The sequence below is a fragment of the Rhamphochromis sp. 'chilingali' genome (genome assembly GCF_963969265.1).
Source record: "Rhamphochromis sp. 'chilingali' genome assembly, chromosome: 6".
In the NCBI taxonomy this organism is placed as follows: domain Eukaryota; kingdom Metazoa; phylum Chordata; class Actinopteri; order Cichliformes; family Cichlidae; genus Rhamphochromis; species Rhamphochromis sp. 'chilingali'.
Genome location: NC_137933.1, coordinates 14091953 through 14109629, shown reverse-complemented (window position 1 = coordinate 14109629; position 17677 = coordinate 14091953). Strand labels below are relative to the sequence as shown.

At 41.4% G+C, this 17677-nt stretch overlaps 1 protein-coding gene across 2 annotated transcripts; it reads right to left on the bottom strand.

Annotated features, from left to right (window-relative positions):
• Positions 1 to 1056: 1056 nt before the first annotated feature.
• Positions 1057 to 17579, bottom strand: secisbp2l (SECIS binding protein 2-like). 2 transcript variants are annotated; one of them, XM_080885071.1, is made up of 18 exons: positions 17345 to 17579; positions 14220 to 14413; positions 12841 to 13168; positions 12584 to 12722; positions 11783 to 12006; positions 11097 to 11121; positions 10830 to 10945; positions 10402 to 10512; positions 10184 to 10294; positions 7851 to 8018; positions 7545 to 7686; positions 6373 to 6548; positions 6159 to 6291; positions 5889 to 6051; positions 4972 to 5192; positions 2632 to 2786; positions 2283 to 2502; positions 1057 to 1825 (listed from the first exon to the last, which is right to left on the bottom strand). In XM_080885071.1, exons 1-18 carry the CDS (start codon positions 17363 to 17365, stop codon positions 1230 to 1232), a joined length of 3243 nt encoding a protein of 1080 aa, XP_080741197.1. In that variant the 5' UTR covers positions 17366 to 17579; the 3' UTR covers positions 1057 to 1229. The 2 variants fall into 2 exon arrangements, with proteins under 2 accessions (XP_080741197.1, XP_080741198.1); XM_080885072.1 differs by having other exon boundaries at positions 10830 to 10942.
• Positions 17580 to 17677: the final 98 nt, after the last annotated feature.

Here is a 17677-nt window from a genome sequence, read left to right as displayed (position 1 = left end):
AAAGTAACAACCAAGTTGTGTCTCATAATTTACTAGGGAAAATGTACTTTCGGGATTGATTAAAGATCTCAGTGTTGATGATAATGATGCTGGGAACCTTGGTAAGAGACGGCTTGAGAGCCCCGCCATCAGAGAACACGAGTGAGTGGAAAAAAAACAGGAGCATTTTTCTTTGTTTTGTTTTTTTTATGAAGCATGGACAGCATCTAGGAACTAGGACTCCATTCAGAGGAAAACAAACCCCAAATAATTTGACAATAGGCAAGATCAATATGACAAAACATTACATATTGTAGTAGAACCACCTAGACAAGGTTATATTCACAAAGCTTGATTTGCTTCTTAGAAGTTAAGTAATTTAAATCATCTGAATACAGAATGAGACACTTATTTATTTAAACATTAAAAAACACAGACAACTGATGCGCGGGAGAGGTTTTGGTACAAAGACAGAACCCCTGACACTGTAATATTCGGTGATGAAAGCTAATTGCCAACTAAGCAGTTATAAAGAAATGCCCTCTCTCTTTCTTTTCCTCCTGGAGCAGCGAGGTGAAATTAAACACACAAACACACACATTATTTACATAGCTAAAGCCAAAGGACAGAGCAAAATAAATGCAAACTGTGCCTCCAAAGCGCACACGCAAACACACAAATACTTGCAGAGCTGAAAACCCTCCGAGCTCTGAATAAAGTTAAGATGTGAGTTGAAAGGTTCCAACCTTCCTCCTCTGTGAGCTGCAGACACCAGCTCAACGTCACTGAGCGCTCATCGCTCGCTCCCACAAATGTTCCTGACTCTGAAAGAGTTCAGCTGTGGAGGAGGGAACGCTCCACCCTATATTCAAGTGTTGCAGGTTATGGGGCCAAAAAAAAAAAAAAAATGAAAAGAAAAATAAAGAGGGCATCCTTTTAAAATCATCAGATGAGTTTTGGTGTGAATCTATAACCCTCAGACTTTGTTAGCTGTTTGGTCTGTGACTCTGTGTGGTTTTACGTTGGTCAGTTTCTCTGTAATGTGTGTGTGTGTGTGTGTGTGTGTGTGTGTGTGTGTGTGTGTGTGTGTGTGTGTGTGTGTGTGTGTGTGTGAGAGAGAGAGCATTGGTCAGCTGGGTGGATACCTGAGATTATGACTTGTGTCAGGGGCTAGACACAAAGGAGGAGGGCTGCTGGTTGCTGTGAAGAGGGATGTGTGAGAAGGAGGGAATGTACGTGTGTAAGTGATTTCAACCAGTGGGCTTTTTAGCCTCCGCTTGTTCTTTGCCTTCCATCTTTGTCTTTGTGATCTCTGCTGAATCAAGGTCCTCATCATCCTCACTCTGTACCCTCTCTTCTCCATCCTCTTCCTCCTCCTCTTCAGTACTTTCTTGGCTCTTTCCCAGCTGGAGGTTTTCCAGGGTCTTGGACACCCAGGATTCAATGCGGCTGCTCAGAGTGGGCACTTCTACAGAAATGGGTTCAGGAGTGTAGTCCTCCTCCTCATCCTCCTCTTCCTCAGCCTCCTCCAACATCCCAGGAACCAGGGTGGAAGTGGTGGAAGTGATGGATGAGTTCAGTGGCCCCCTGCAGCTTCCATCCAACGAGCCTGTCTCTGTGCTCTGCTGAGAGGCCAGCTCCAGCCTGTCGTCAGCTCGGACCTCATCTCTCTCTGGAGCCGGAGCCCTGGGCTGGGGAACGGTAGCGCCAAGAGGGGCGGTGTTGTTGGTAACTGGCGGGGCCTGACTGTCTCTCTGGGTGCCTGTTAAGGGTGAAGGGCGACTCAGCTCGCTGTCTACAGGCTCTGGGGCATCAGAAGTCTCCATCATGCTCCTCCAATTGGTCTCTGAAGGAAAAATACAACCACACGGTCCATTTTCTCAGATCACCAACATTACAGGTGAGGAAAGTAACTCAATAAACTACACACTACACAATAGCTTAAAAACATTACACCAGTGGTCCCCAACCTTTCACATGTTTGAGTTGTTAATACTTCCAAATAGAACTATCTGAATTTTATTCAGGAAAAAAAGTCTAAATTAATGAAAAGTCGAAGAAAACAACCATATTTCTCTAAACCTTAGTGTTGCCTACCTTGTTTCCCCATTAATTATCTCACCATCCCCAGGATTTATCCACAGAAAATTCTGTTCGACCTTTAAACCTAGGTTTGTAACAACTAATATACTGTACATTTAGATAAACAGAACTCTACTCCAACCAGCTACTACTGCCAAAGAGGTTCTTTGATAACACTGATAACATAAAACAAATAGTAAAGAAACAGAAACAGGGCTTACCATATTCCTTTTCATTAACCTCTGAGATGGGCTCAGAGAAGATGGAGCAAAAGGAGATGGCTGAAGCAGCAGAGTGGTTGCGGGAATGCCCCATGTGATGAGGGACCTTCTTGTCATTCTTCAGAGCCTCCTCAGCCTGCTCCTGCTCCAGAGCGGACACCATGTCCTTGTAGGCCTTCCTAGCCTCTTCGGTTAAAGAAACTAAATGGTTGAAGAGTCCCTGAGAAAGGCATTTAAAAAAAACAACAAACAAACAAACAAACAAACAAAAAGATACAGAGAGCTCATCATCATCACCAACTTGGGCAGATTATGTGGATAAAGGTTTAAAATGACATGAGTGTCCTACCTCAGCTCCAGAATAGTTGAAAATGCCCACAACACTAACGGGCACCAGCTTGTTGACACAGCGTCCGAGAGCTTTTCTGCCCAAGGCGAACACAAACGGGATCTCCTGCTCCCTGGCCATCGCAATTACATTGTATAAAGCTTCATCCAAACCACCTGCAGCACAGAAAAACAATCAGTGACTCAAATGTATCACACTCGGGAAGAAGAGAAAACTAAACAAAACAAAAAACCAACACACACACACACACACACACACACACACACACACACACACACACCCCCCCCCCCCCCCCATTTGGAGCTCCCACAGTGACGATCACGGGTTAATCTTTAAAGCTCACAAAACAATTTCAACAACCGCCAGATAGCTAAAACAGCAAACAATTAAAGAGCAGGTAAACAGACTCTGCGCAAAAACGTATACACAAAGCGCAGACTCCCCCGGTCACACAACGGCACATACGCGGACATGCCGTCGGGTGGTGAAAGACGATATCTCACAGATTCCCAAACTGCACGTTTTGTTACTCTCTGACCAAAATTCACTGATCCAGCAGCAGAAGAAAACAAAAACTACGCGTCATGTTTGAAAAACATTGTCATGTATTCCCTCTTACTTTTGCCATTTTACTTCCACCATGATAACAATCACACTTCCTCCTCTCTCTCACTTGACTTCAAGACCAGATTCCCATCAAAGATCTGTTTGCTTTTTATGGTCAAGTCTACTTTTGTGTTCAGTGTTGGGTTTTTGTTTTTTCCTCCCCGACAAGAAAGCCTAATTTCTGCTGTTCAGTACTGAAGAAATGTAAACTTTTACAAATTATGCCAAATCACAAAGCACTTTGCTGTGTCTCTAATAAAACCTCTGTAACTTTGCTCTGCTTCACTTCCTTCCGTTTTTGATCTACTGCAGAATATTTTCAAGGTGCTTATCTGCTATAAAAAGCCTGGCCAGGAAAATCTCCTTCATATTTTTTGGTTTTATCCTCAATTACTCTGACACAAAGGCATCTGCTGTGATGCTTGCACCTCTGATTAAGTCTAACAAGTGTCAGCTCTGCTTTTGTACATACAAACTCAGTGTAAACGATCTAATTGCAAAGAAATAGTCAAATAATTTGGAATTAAATATTTTTAATTTACAAGGTTTAGATAGTACAAGTCCAAGACAAATGCTCATAATTCTGATTTTTCTGACTGTCCGAGTCAAAATCGAATAGAATAAAATGAAATCGAGACCTTGTGAATCAGAATTGAATTAGTTGTAGAAATCAGTGATGGTAACCTGCCCTAATTAGATCTCAAAAAATCTAATTAATCTAAAGCAGATAAACCGGCTTTCATATAATAATAACTGCAGAGCTTGCCCAGTATGGCCAGCAGGAAATGACATATCTTGTGGCCATGCATTACTAACATGTGGCTATGTGCATTGGAGCTGGACTCCCTCAAGGTGGTGTCGGAGAGGCGGATGCTGTCCAAGATAAAGACAATGTTGGATAACACCTCCCACCCACTCCATGACATGTTGGTCAGTCACAGGAGCTCGTTCAGTGAGAGACTGAGATTACCGAAAAGCACCACTGAACGACACAGGAAATCATTCCTGCCTGTGGCCATCTCCCTGTACAACGCATCCACTTAACACACTGTTTGCTGCTACAACTACACATGTTTCTTTTCCAAATATTTATTTATAAGTGACTTATGTATGTATGTATATATATGTATATATTGTACTATTCTTAGTTAGCGTATTGTCTGTCTTGTCTTAATGTTGGTTTAAAATGGAGCACTGTAACAAAAAATAATTTCCCCCAGGGATCAATAAAGTATTCTGATTCTGATTCTGATTCTGGTCACACATTACCACATTACTTGTGGTAATGCAATAGTACCTCTAATATCTCGTGGCAACAAAATAACCACATTGGCCTAGCAAACACAGGTACTGCATTCCCCTTCTTGAATCCATTTTTGGTTGAGCTTCGTCATTGCTCAGTGTGTGAGCTGTTTAGTGCTAAATAAGTAGTATAGTTTTTTTATTTAGCTTTTTTTTTATCATTTTTTTTTTTTTTTGTTCCTGAAAATGACTATTAGGCCACAAACAGTGAATTAAAACAGGCTGGAGAGCTAAAATATGAAAACTGCTGTAATGGTCCTTAAAAACAGACATTTCTCTGTTAGCTGCAACATGTGACTGATTTCTAATTGCAACATAAATATATTAACAAATAATCATATGAACTCAAACCTATTGGCAGCTCAGCTGGTCAGACCTTAGACAATATGACCCAATATGGCTTGATGCTGGAGGTAGTACTGCAATAATCACCTTTGGCCTGAATCTTCTCACAGTTGGGAGAGATGATGACACACTTAATCTTATGAAGCTTCATGTGCTTGGTGACCTCTCTGAGACCCATGACCAGGCGACGCTTGGATTTAGCCTTGGTCGGATCCTTCTGGTAGACTCGCTCCTGGAAGCGAACCAGTTCCTGTAGCAGCAAAGTCACGCTCTCATCGATCTCTTTGCTCAGCACTTGGTTACAGTACCTGCAGAAGAGGGAGGGAGAAAGAAAGAAAATGAAAATGACAATAAAATGCTAAACATTCTTTTAATTGTAACAGTTAATTGAAGAGTGTCTTATGGCTAACAAAAAAGGACTAGGAGATATCTACTTGGGACTGACTTATGTCCTACAAGGCTTTAAATGACTTTCAAAGTTTATGCAGCTCTTCATGACAGCTTTGTTTGCCTCTTTGTTCATAATGCTTATGCTACTATACTTTGCTACTGGAAGTTCTACTGGTGTGGTCTGGGGAACAAGTGTCCTGGGGGTCATAGCTGAGAGGAGGAGTGTGGCTACAGAGGCCTTTTGAAGACTTAAAAGCTAAATCTGTTCTAGACGAGTGGGTTGGCACAATAGGCCCACATCAGGGGCCAGAGGGGGACAATGCTGTATTTGTGACTGCTGGCATACATTTTTGCAGAGAGAGGACAATGCGCTCGGCATCTGTGCCATACTCTACAATTCTTTATTGTACAGATCCGCCCTTAAAAACACCCGATAACATTCAGAGTATGCGTCTTACAAGCAGAGGCTCTGTGATTTTTGAGTGGGGCAAGTATTTGCTTTACTAACCAGTTTTGTTACCACACTGGGTTTTTGCAGACATTCCTTACTAAAGGTCTGCCCCATTCGATAGTCACAGTTTTTCAGTTCACGCGGGGTAATAGTGAGCACTTACTCTCTGAAACGTCGGCTGTGGATCTTTGTGATGGCATTTGAAGCCATGGGACTTCCGATACCCGAGCTGGCAGGAGAACCTTGGGACACTGGGGTGATGCTGTAAGGAGAGTTCTGACTGGCTGGGGAAAGGGATGTATCACTGGGCACACTCAGACCATTTTCTGGATCACAAAAAACAGACCACAAATAAGAATGAGGAACTTTATAACGGATTAAAAAAGAAAAGCGTGGGTACTGAATTACTTCACTTCTTGGTAATGACACTGACCTTCCTGAGAAGCAGGCTCTTGTGTAAGATCATCAGTAAAATGTAGACACTCATCCCCATGTTCGTCATGACTTGATGACTCTTGTTCTGCACATGGCTTCCCTTTCTTCCCCTCACGTTCCTTCAAAATAATCTACATAAACAAAGAGAAAAAATAATGTCTAACACAAAGGTACTTAAAGAGAATTTTAATATACTTTCTTAAATTATTAACCTTCTTGAGGGCTGTTGGTCGTTTGACTTTGGGGATCTCTCTCTCCTTCCCTCTCTTTATACGAGGTGCAGTGGAGTCCAAGGGATTTTGCGGGGTCGAGTGCGACTGCTGATGACCCCTCAACATAGATGGCACACTGGTAAAGCCTGAGCTGTGGAAGGGAGTAGTTGTTCCAACTGCAGACAAAGAGAATGAAATCTAAGTATATGTAGATGTGTGTGAACATAGGGGTCGTGATGTTTGGTTCAAGGCTGCATGACAAATCAAATTTTTATCTTGATCACGATTTTTGCTTCCTGCAATTACATGAACATGAGCAGGTGGGCAACATTTAAATTCCATGTTCTGCCAATTAAAAAAATGCAAAGCAAATTAAGTGCTGCCTAACTTCGACCACATGCCAATCACAGCTGCTCCCCACTGTGTGCAGCTTGAAGTTTCCTGCACTTTATGCACAGCAGAAGGCAAAGAGCTTGTAACTCAAAGCAGCCAGTTGCTACATAGTTGTTAAATGGAGTACTTCAGATTTATCCTGCAAGCTGCCTGAAAACACACGACAAACTGCAGTAGAATTAATGCCAAAGATCCATGTCCACTAAGAACAGTTACAAATGCTTTAGGAAAAACGTTTCCTCTCGTGCAGTTAGTTTTTTCAAAGTAGCAAAACCCATGCTGTATGCAAAACGTCACAGGATATAAAAGGGATCTCATAGCTGTTGAATGCTTTGCTGCATATGTTCACATCCATCGTGTGGGTATAATTAATGGAATGAAAGAGTTCATCTTACTTTCCTGCTAAGATTCATTTAGAAAGATCAACAGGAATACACTGTAATGGTGAAAGCAGTGTCCTGACTTCATTCTGAAAGGTTTTTTTTTTTTTTTTCTTCTAAGAGATGCTCTTGAACAAAATAATTGTAAATATAATTTTGGCCATAGTTGTGCAGCCCTGGTTTGTCTGGACACAGAGGTAACAGTCAGTTACCGTTACCAAGCCAGCAACACAAATTCTGCAGCATTAGGCAACAATCACTATAAATCTACAGAGCACAACCTACTACAAGCCTCAAAGTAAAGAGCTTACTTTTGATAGATTTAGCTTAAATCCTTATTTCCAATTTGTATTGTAGGTTTTAAGCCACTTTTTAACATATGATTAACTTTCCCGATACCTGTAAAAGACAGTGGCTTGGTATTGGTGAGTTGCCTGGCTTTCATAGCCTGCTGTTGCTTCTCCAAAGCTGCCAGCATGTCTCCCAGGTCAAGCTCCACAGAGGTTTTGCTCTTTTTCCCTGCTGCTTTGATAAAAGCTTCCTGTCAGATGACAAGAGACAAAAAGTACATAGAATTTTTAAAAGGTTAATTACAACTGAAGAATACCAGGTTTGTGTGCTAAAAATAATAATATAATATTTTAAGGCCATGAAGTGGTGAGTTCCAGCCTGTTCCAGCCCAGGGAACATAAGCAGAGTTCATACCTGTAGTTTCTTCTGCTCCATGCTGATTTCAGAATATTCCTGTGCAGTGGCCAAGGCAGCAGCAAGAGCCTTTTTCCTCTGGCTTTTGGCCCTCTTGGGAACAGAAGTGGTGATGGGGATGGGTGTCTGTACAATGTTGATAGGGGAGTTTTCTGGCAGATTTTCCAGCTGTTATGAAAGTAGATGCACACATTAGCAAAGATGCAAAGATTTCCCAATACAATATTTGGTGATTTGGCTGCATTGATACACAACCATCAGGGGACAACAACAACAAAATATCCAGCTGTCAGAAAACAATTTTTCCATCCTGTGTGTGATTTGGTACATCTTAACTGCACTCTCAATTTCCCCTCAATCATGTACAACTTCAATTATCAACTACATTTACACACTGAAAGACATAATTGTGTCACAACTGAGTGATGGTGAGTAGGAGGATACACTCCAAATGTTTGTACTTATTTAAGGAGGTGATGTGCACTGACACTAGTTAGATAAAGAAATCTTGCTGGACACTTTGCTATATACACAAAGTATGAAGTAATAGTTAGCCATTATATCAAAACGTTTGCATTTCCTATTTTTTTTTAAATAAAAAATAAAATAAATTGCTTATATAAATCACATTTAACTATTAATGTAGAAAAAATAGAATGGCACATCTGTTCATGTTTTATGTCAGGGATGGTATCACTGCCTGATACAGGGAGTGCAGAATTATTAGGCAAGTTGTATTTTTGAGGAATAATTTTATTATTGAACAACAACCATGTTCTCAATGAACCCAAAAAACTCATTGATATCAAAGCTGAATGTTTTTGGAAGTAGTTTTTAGTTTGTTTTTAGTTTTAGCTATTTTAGGGGGATATCTGTGTGTGCAGGTGACTATTACTGTGCATAATTATTAGACAACTTAACAAAAAACAAATATATACCCATTTCAATTATTTATTTTTACCAGTGAAACCAATATAACATCTCCACATTCACAAATACATATTTCTGACATTCAAAAACAAAACAAAACAAATCAGCGACCAATATAGCCACCTTTCTTTGCAAGGACACTCAAAAGCCTGCCATCCATGGATTCTGTCAGTGTTTTGATCTGTTCACCATCAACATTGCGTGCAGCAGCAACCACAGCCTCCCAGACACTGTTCAGAGAGGTGTACTGTTTTCCCTCCTTGTAAGTCTCACATTTGATGATGGACCACAGGTTCTCAATGGGGTTCAGATCAGGTGAACAAGGTGGCCATGTCATTAGTTTTTCTTCTTTTATACCCTTTCTTGCCAGCCACGCTGTGGAGTACTTGGACGCGTGTGATGGAGCATTGTCCTGCATGAAAATCATGTTTTTCTTGAAGGATGCAGACTTCTTCCTGTACCACTGCTTGAAGAAGGTGTCTTCCAGAAACTGGCAGTAGGACTGGGAGTTGAGCTTGACTCCATCCTCAACCCGAAAAGGCCGCACAAGCTCATCTTTGATGATACCAGCCCAAACCAGTACTCCACCTCCACCTTGCTGGCGTCTGAGTCGGACTGGAGCTCTCTGCCCTTTACCGATCCAGCCACGGGCCCATCAAGACTCACTCTCATTTCATCAGTCCATAAAACCTTAGAAAAACCAGTCTTGAGATATTTCTTGGCCCAGTCTTGACGTTTCAGCTTGTGTGTCTTGTTCAGTGGTGGTCGTCTTTCAGCCTTTCTTACCTTGGCCATGTCTCTGAGTATTGCACACCTTGTGCTTTTGGGCACTCCAGTGATGTTGCAGCTCTGAAATATGGCCAAACTGGTGGCAAGTGGCATCTTGGCAGCTGCACGCTTGACTTTTCTCAGTTCATGGGCAGTTATTTTGCGCCTTGGTTTTTCCACACGCTTCTTGCGACCCTGTTGACTATTTTGAATGAAACGCTTGATTGTTCGATGATCACGCTTCAGAAGCTTTGCAATTTTGAGACTGCTGCATCCCTCTGCAAGATATCTCACTATTTTTGACTTTTCTGAGCCTGTCAAGTCCTTCTTTTGACCCATTTTGCCAAAGGAAAGGACGTTGCCTAATAATTATGCACACCTGATATAAGGTGTTGATGTCATTAGACCACACCCCTTCTCATTACAGAGTTGCACATCACCTAATATGCTTAATTGGTAGTAGGCTTTCGAGCCTATACAGCTTGGAGTAAGACAACATGCATGAAGAGGATGATGTGGACAAAATACTCATTTGCCTAATAATTCTGCACTCCCTATATAAGAAGGACACATACACAGCCCTTATATTCAAATGATGGCACAGAGAACTGTGTTCAAAAGGGGTTTTGCCTTACCAGGTTTTTGGGCAGCTTAGGTTGCGTATGTGTCTGAGCTGGAGTTGATTCTGGTTTGTTGCTGCGCTGAGCGGCCCCACCAGAAGCAAGATCTGGAAACTCATCTTCATCCTAGCAAATCCACAGAAATCCATTTGGCACAAAATTCAAATTCTCTAAAAAAAAAAAGACATGTCATGGTAACAGTACTGAGATATTCACAGATAACACTCGCTCACCTCAAAGTAGAGGGGCTCTGGAGTGAGGTCTGTGCCTGTGACTGCTACTGGCGGATGTCTTTGTTCCGACTGGTTGAGTGGCATACGCCCTTGACACCCACTGTGGTAATCCTGAAAGGCAGAAACAGAGAGTGAACACACCAGTCAGACAGGGTACCACTGATATTCAACAAGTTTCTCAACCCCGGTCTATTTGTGTAGCTAGTATCAAAGGAGGGGAACTTGTTGGGAAAGGAGGCCAGAGCAAAAATAGCAAAATAAACAAATTCACACATATAGCTGACTCAGTATTTCAAGGCATCTAAAAATGGCAACAACAAAAAGAAGAATGCTAATGATTTATGTAATTTTGAAACATGACAATTATTTCTCTTTAAAGTACATTATGCTGAACAAGTCTGTCTCTGCTCCACTGGGATCTATTTTACCTGTGAGAAGTTTCTCTGCTCGGGATTCTTCCTCTGATCTGCTCTGTGAAACTGACCGTTTCTGTCCACCCAGGACTTTGAGGTAGCCTGAGATGCTACATTTACCCAGGTACCTGCTAGTAAATATAAAGGGGGGGGGGGAAGTATTTCTCATACAAAAGGAGCACCTCCATCCTTTTTAATACAATAACTACAGGATACGTAATAGATATCAGAATAAAACACAAAGTGAAATTGAGCTCAGAAAATATCTTAGACCACACTTACCAGTCATTACACCAGCCTCTACTCCCTATAACACACACAGACAAAAGGACAAAAAAAAGCTGAGCCATTTGTGTGTTTCACTACGTGGGCAAATAAATTTAAAGACTTTAGTACAGCTCCCTCATTGGTGTTAGCTCTGCTATGTACTTAAATTGGCTCTATTATAACTATAATAGCAAACATGAAAAAGAAAAAATAGACTAAAAGAGAAATTTGGAAATGTGGCACTTTATACTACATTATACTTTTATTATACTTTTTCCAAGTATAACAAAAACAAATCCTCTGATTCAAAGTGCCCTCAGCACCTTTACTGTAAAATTGTAAATTAATTTAAGCTACATCTGATGAAAAATGTACATGCTACCTATCACTTTCGCTCATTAGTCCTTAGGCTTATGCAGCTTCTAGGCTGTGTGTTGCTCTAAAGCAATCATTTAAGTTCCACTCTAAGTACACATCAGAACATTTTGACAGATATCACATTACTAAAGCTAGAGACACTGTAACTGACCTTTCGGTGTGACTTTAAAAATATTCAACTTCCTCTTCCCATCTTACATCTGTACAGCTTTGTTTATTTTATCCTTCACATGATTAGAGTTAAAAATATCCTTTGCTGATAAAATATATATTTCAAAGGTAAGTTTATTGGTTTTGGAGGACTTTGTCAGTAGGCAACATACCATGGGTGCTGCTGCGTTCTCTGCTGTTCTTTGCATCGCCCCGGTTCCCTGGTTATGTTTGGGGCTACAGTAGCCGCTATCACTGTCTATATCGGCTTCACTTGCACCAGTCTCGTTGTAGCTTTCAGCTGGATGGGAAGCCCGTCTTCTCTTTGTTCGGTTTTTCCACAGCAGAGGACTTACTCGCTCGGCAGCACAACGCCCTGATACCTCACCTGGGAAATCTGAGGACAAGGTAGAGGAAACTTAGACCGTCAAATGTAATAAAACTTCAGTCAACTTTACTCCGACCATCAATGTGACATTTTATTATTATATGGTTGTAAAATCCCAGCTGTGGAGTCAAACTATTTAAACAGGCTTGTTAGCTCACTCAAGCAAAAGAAATATTGCTGACATACTTGTCTGCGAAAGGTTAACCTCTCTAACTAGAAAATCAGCATTCCACTTTTTTTTGTTTTTATTTTTTTTAGAAGCACAGACATCACCAACATCAACCTGTAGGACTAGACCCAGCTCTTACTGGTATTGTGTCCTACTTCCTCGCTGACAGGAAAGAGTCTTGTTGTTACGTAAAGCAATTAACTCTAACAAAGTCTGGAATGTGTTCAACTTCAGCTTCCTTCAAGCGATAGGAAAAAAGGAACATGACTGACCGTAGTCATATTTGAACTCAGATTATTCAGTCTTCAGACTTAAAAGTCTTTCTTATTTGACATTGTTTATTGTTACATAAATCCTGCATACAGCCTGAGTGCTAGGAATTAAACATATCTTTAATTATAGCCACAGTATTCGTACCGGTCTGCTGTGCTGCATCCACCAACATTACGGTTTTAGTCCTGCCATCCGGCCCTAAGGTGCACACCTCCTTCTGTACAGCTACACTCCTGGTTGGAGGCCGACGACCTCTTGTAGGCTGGCACACACCCAAATGTTGCTGTAGAACAAAGAAAGGGCATTCTCACAAAGTTGATAGAGATAAATGGGGGCAAACGTTTTAGTGTGTAATAACATCAGTAGAACAAAATCCAAATAAAGCTGTTGATCTTCTGCACCTTTGGGAGAACATTAGACCGGACCATGCCTCTCCCCCGCTGACTGGTCATTCCATATGCTGGCCCCAGTGCCATGGGTCTTTCACTGACATCTGCAGACACAGGACTGACCACTCCAGCTTGTACTGGACCTGGATAGGTGCCAGGGAAGGGCTGGTAGAAGCCCATCACAGGTGGGCATGGCGCAGGCATGATTTGGTAGTAAGCGTAGTCATTAGAGACAGGCGGCTGGGGAGAAGACAAGATTGGGTAGGCCAGGTATGGACCACCAGGGGTAGGATTAGGCTGCTGCCAGCGCAGCTCTCCTCCATTATACATGGGATGTTGCCTGTGGAGCAGCAGAAAAATGACATGTTGGATTATTACCAATATTACACCCTTTCAACTAAACGCAACCATGAAAATCAAGCATGTCTTCTCCACCACAGGGTTTTTGTGGAAAGCTGTCTAAAGCCAGCTAAAAATTTTCTGTAACAACTTAAACAGAACAATACTCCCTTCCCTGAGCACACTAAACAACAACATACAGTACACCACAGAACATTGCATGTTAGCTAAATATCGGCAAATACTGAAATTTTTTTATATACACCAATGCATCTCTACTTTGTGGAATTTGTTTCCAGTGTTTAAAACGTGTCTTCGTTTTTTTTTTTAAACATGTAGCACTGCTGGGACAACTGATTAATATGTCCTCTACAAAATAAGAGGGCTATAATGGAAAGGTTATCATATGTAATGCTGGTTTGTAAGAGGGTACATGCACAAAATACACAAATGGTGATAACGATCCAGTTGACATTTTCACAGCCAGCCTGCTATAGTGGGCATTTCCTTGCATTCAAATTGTAGGGAAGGAAACAAAAGAACGGATGTTCGCAGGATATAACAGATCACTCAGGACAAAGAAAGAGGGACTGGAAACACAGATTACCCCTCGATATAAACTCTCTAAAGCTATGGAGGTTTCCATTCATAATTAAACAGTCTTACATTACAGAGCAATGTAATGGTTCAGAATCAGCGCATTGTTTCAAGGATCTGATCAGCATCTCGTTTTGTGAAGCACAACATTGGGAATGAAATGTGTGTTTTTTTCAATGACTTTAGTGACAAAGAATAAATGAGTTACTCCAAAAATAGAAGTAGTGGCGAACAGTTTAGAAGAGAGCAGATTGTTCTTATGCAGTTCAAAAGTCACCAGACTTCCCACAATGCTACAGGGTGCGATATTTCAACACTAGCAACACTGGAAAAATCCATAATTATCCTGAACTGGAACCACCAGTCCCATCAGCTCAGAGACAAGAGTTGGGGTTTCAGCCTTAAAGGTTTCAACCATACCCAAATGTCCCCTCATTTTGGGAGAGTAACACTACCTGTTGGGTTGGTTCTCCTGGACAAAAGGGTAGCAGGTGATGAGGTAGCTTGGAATGGGAGTACTTTCCACCCCTCCACTGCCTCCGCCCCCTCCTCCACCTGCCTCGCCAGAAAGACTCATGCTGACTAGTGATCCGTCAAGACCTTTCTTCTGTGGGATGAACGGTTCCACTTCAGGTGAAAGCTTCACATTCTGCACAGAGATGAATGAAGAAAGATTAATGACAGATGCTGAACAAAGGCAGACAATATTTGGCTCCATGAGAAGACGGAAACATATCTCCACCTAAGATCTATTTTTCAAATTCTAACTAGTCACTGAGCCAGCTGATCACATTTTCCACACATGTAACTAAAGAGAGCAATGAATAACATTATTGTACTGTTATTGCAACCCCACACCTACTTGAGATAGCTGTAGAATGAAGCAACAGGTCATAACAATATAATCATGAAAACCCTTCTATGTTCTCTGCCCGGGCAGGTTTGTGATGATTGATAAGCTATCGCTCTCACGTTAAAAAAAATTCTAGCTAATGGAAACACTTTACAACCTTAATTCTAAAAACACTGCAAAACAACACTGACAGGGGACAATTTATACCCAGGAACATTAATACTATAGCAGCAAACATCCAAAAGAGACAAAGTGCAATTCACTGACTACCAGCAGACTGACCAGTGTTATGTGTTTTGTAGTAATCATAAACTATGCCACACATTTCCTCATACAGTTTCTGTTGGTTTACAGTCTTAAAGAGCTAAAAAACAAAACAAACAAACAGGAGGGCCTTAACACAAGGACATAAAACTTCATTGAGATCAGATATGACTTAACACCCAACTGGAAGGGAGACATACACAGAACACTTGCCGTTTATATGGTCGACTGAAGCCAAGAGGAGTTTGGAATATTTTTATGACACATTTATGTCATTTATAATGGGTGTTACCTAACTAGCAATTTCTATTCATTTTTATTTTTAGGGCAATCGCGATCATACATTCAAAGATAATGTTTGAGGCCTTGAACGTTACAATAATTTAAAAAAAATTAAGCAAAATATAAGTTAAAAGTTCAGTTCCAAACTCTCCTCAAAATGTTTCCTTTGCCATTTGTCTAGAAGTAATTTGCATTCAAAGTAGAAGTCAAAAACTTTACTTAATATCATGTCACCAAAGACGCTTTACAGCTTATTACATGCTCCTTAAATGCTTGTCTGACGAAATAAACAAACAAGAGGTCCTGGTGAAAAATAAGCAAAACACTAATGCCCTGAGGCCCCCCAAAAAAGACTTGATTTGAAATACATTTGATTAATATTAACAAAATGCAAAATATTAAGTAAAGCACTACGGACCAAATATAACTACCCCTCTTGTGCGTCATTAGTTTTTCCTTTATTGTTTACAAGAGCCGGACACACCTCTGAGACCGTGGTCTAAGTTGCCATTTTGCAAAAGATGAAGAGAGGTGACAGAGTTCAGAGTACAAAGATGGCCCCTCACTTCTGTGAAACTGGTCGGGATGCATGAATGGAGTATCAGTGCAGCCAGGGGATGTCACAGACAGCTATTGTCTCCCACTGCTATTGTCTGTGGGTAGTTACCACCTTTTCTTATGTAACCTATGGAGCTCATTAAATCTAAAGAGCGTTATGGTAAATGGAGCCTGCTCTGCCAGTTTGGTGACGATCACACAGCCATAAATGAAAGATTCTGAAACTCCCAGACCCCCAGAGAACGGTAGCAATGTCCATGACCAGAACGATACTTCCCCCAGAGTTGAGAACTACAGCAGTAGTTCTAAATGTATGCAGTTGCATACTATGGCTGACAGGACGATGTTACAGGATTAAGTTTGAGAGGATAAAGTAGGGACAGTACGACAGGATAAGCTAATTATCAGCCAAGCCACAATATGGAGGCCTTGTGTGCACTCTGGGTGAATCTTGCATTTTGAACAGTAGTAGAGAATCCAGCTAACAATGTGAAGGAAGACATAGCTGGTCAGAATTCATAGCTTGATTTAACCTCGTTTTTGAGATGGTTAATGCGTCAGCTGTGATTGAAAAAAGGGCAATGAGGTCAGACCCAGATGTGCATCCCTTGGGGATGATGGACTGGGGGGCTACTGATCTCACAAGCCTTTGTTTGTGCAAGCATTTATTCTCACACCAGCTGCTGTCAAACACCGGCAAACAGCATGCGATTGTGTGCTGAAACCAGGGTGGACAGCGAGAATGTTACACATAAATTAAGGAGAAGAACATCATCAGCATTGTCACATGTATTTTCTTAGAAAAAAGGATCGCATTTGACCTGTCTCATCCAGAAAAATCACCAGGAGGGAGCGATTTTGATGCCAGGTTATTTTGAGAGACTGGCAACAAAAGCCTCCGAACAGAAAAGTCAACTTTCTGCATAGCTAACAGCGTCAGAGGAATGACAGACATGCAGAAGAACCAGACATTCCTCTCCGCCTCTCCGATGACAACAGCAAACATGCAAACATACCCACCTGACTGAAACCTTTTTCTGAAGTCTCGAAGAAATTACGATCACAATTACACAGTTAATTTAAAAAAAAAAAAGTACTGCTACCGCCCACCTATCGCTCTGACTAAAATGACAAGCACCTTCAAAGAACAGCAAAGGTGTTAGCTTTAGTTAGCAAGCCGTGCTAACATTTAAGCAAGTCTGTCCATAACCACTGGAGTACTGCCACAGATATATTCCCAAGACAAAAAAATGACCAGAAACAAAAATGCTGGAACAATAGAGAACAAACACACCGTGTGCTACCTTAAAAAAATCGCCCTTAACGCTTTAAATGCCGTTAGCCGTTTTACTATTAGCTTCCTAGCCAAATAAGAGGAGTGCTTTTATTGCTGTCGCTTGACAAAACACCGAAGCTCATTGTAGCTTTAGTACGAATAATGACACCAAAAAGCTCATTTACGCAACGAAGCCATTTGAATTACACTATCGCTTTAAGAGCAATGCAAAAAGGATCCGAATTTTTGGGGCCTCGATATAAACTAACGTTATTTATCAATTTCTAAAGGCTAAAGCGTTAGCAGCACTCCAAAAAAACCCCACACCAATTTGAAATAAACTGTACCTTGTTGTCACTCGCGTCCATGTCAGTCACCGACGCCGCGCCAGACCGTCATCGACCACAGTGTGGACGTCAGGATTGAAGTATTTTTAATTTCTTCATTGTAAATATTAATAACCAACAGTCACTCACACCCAGTTTCTAAGCAGACCCCCACCGTTAACTGCTGCTGCTGCGTCAGCTAGCTGCGCTCTCAGCAGAGTAGCTGGTGTCGAGGAGCGGACTGCTGTCAGGGGGAAAATGGGTGTCACCTGGAACGGAAGCCGCTGAGGTCCAAAAAGTTTCAAGCGACTGGAAACCGTTTTACGTCACGAGCGCACAAAAAAATCTTCAAAG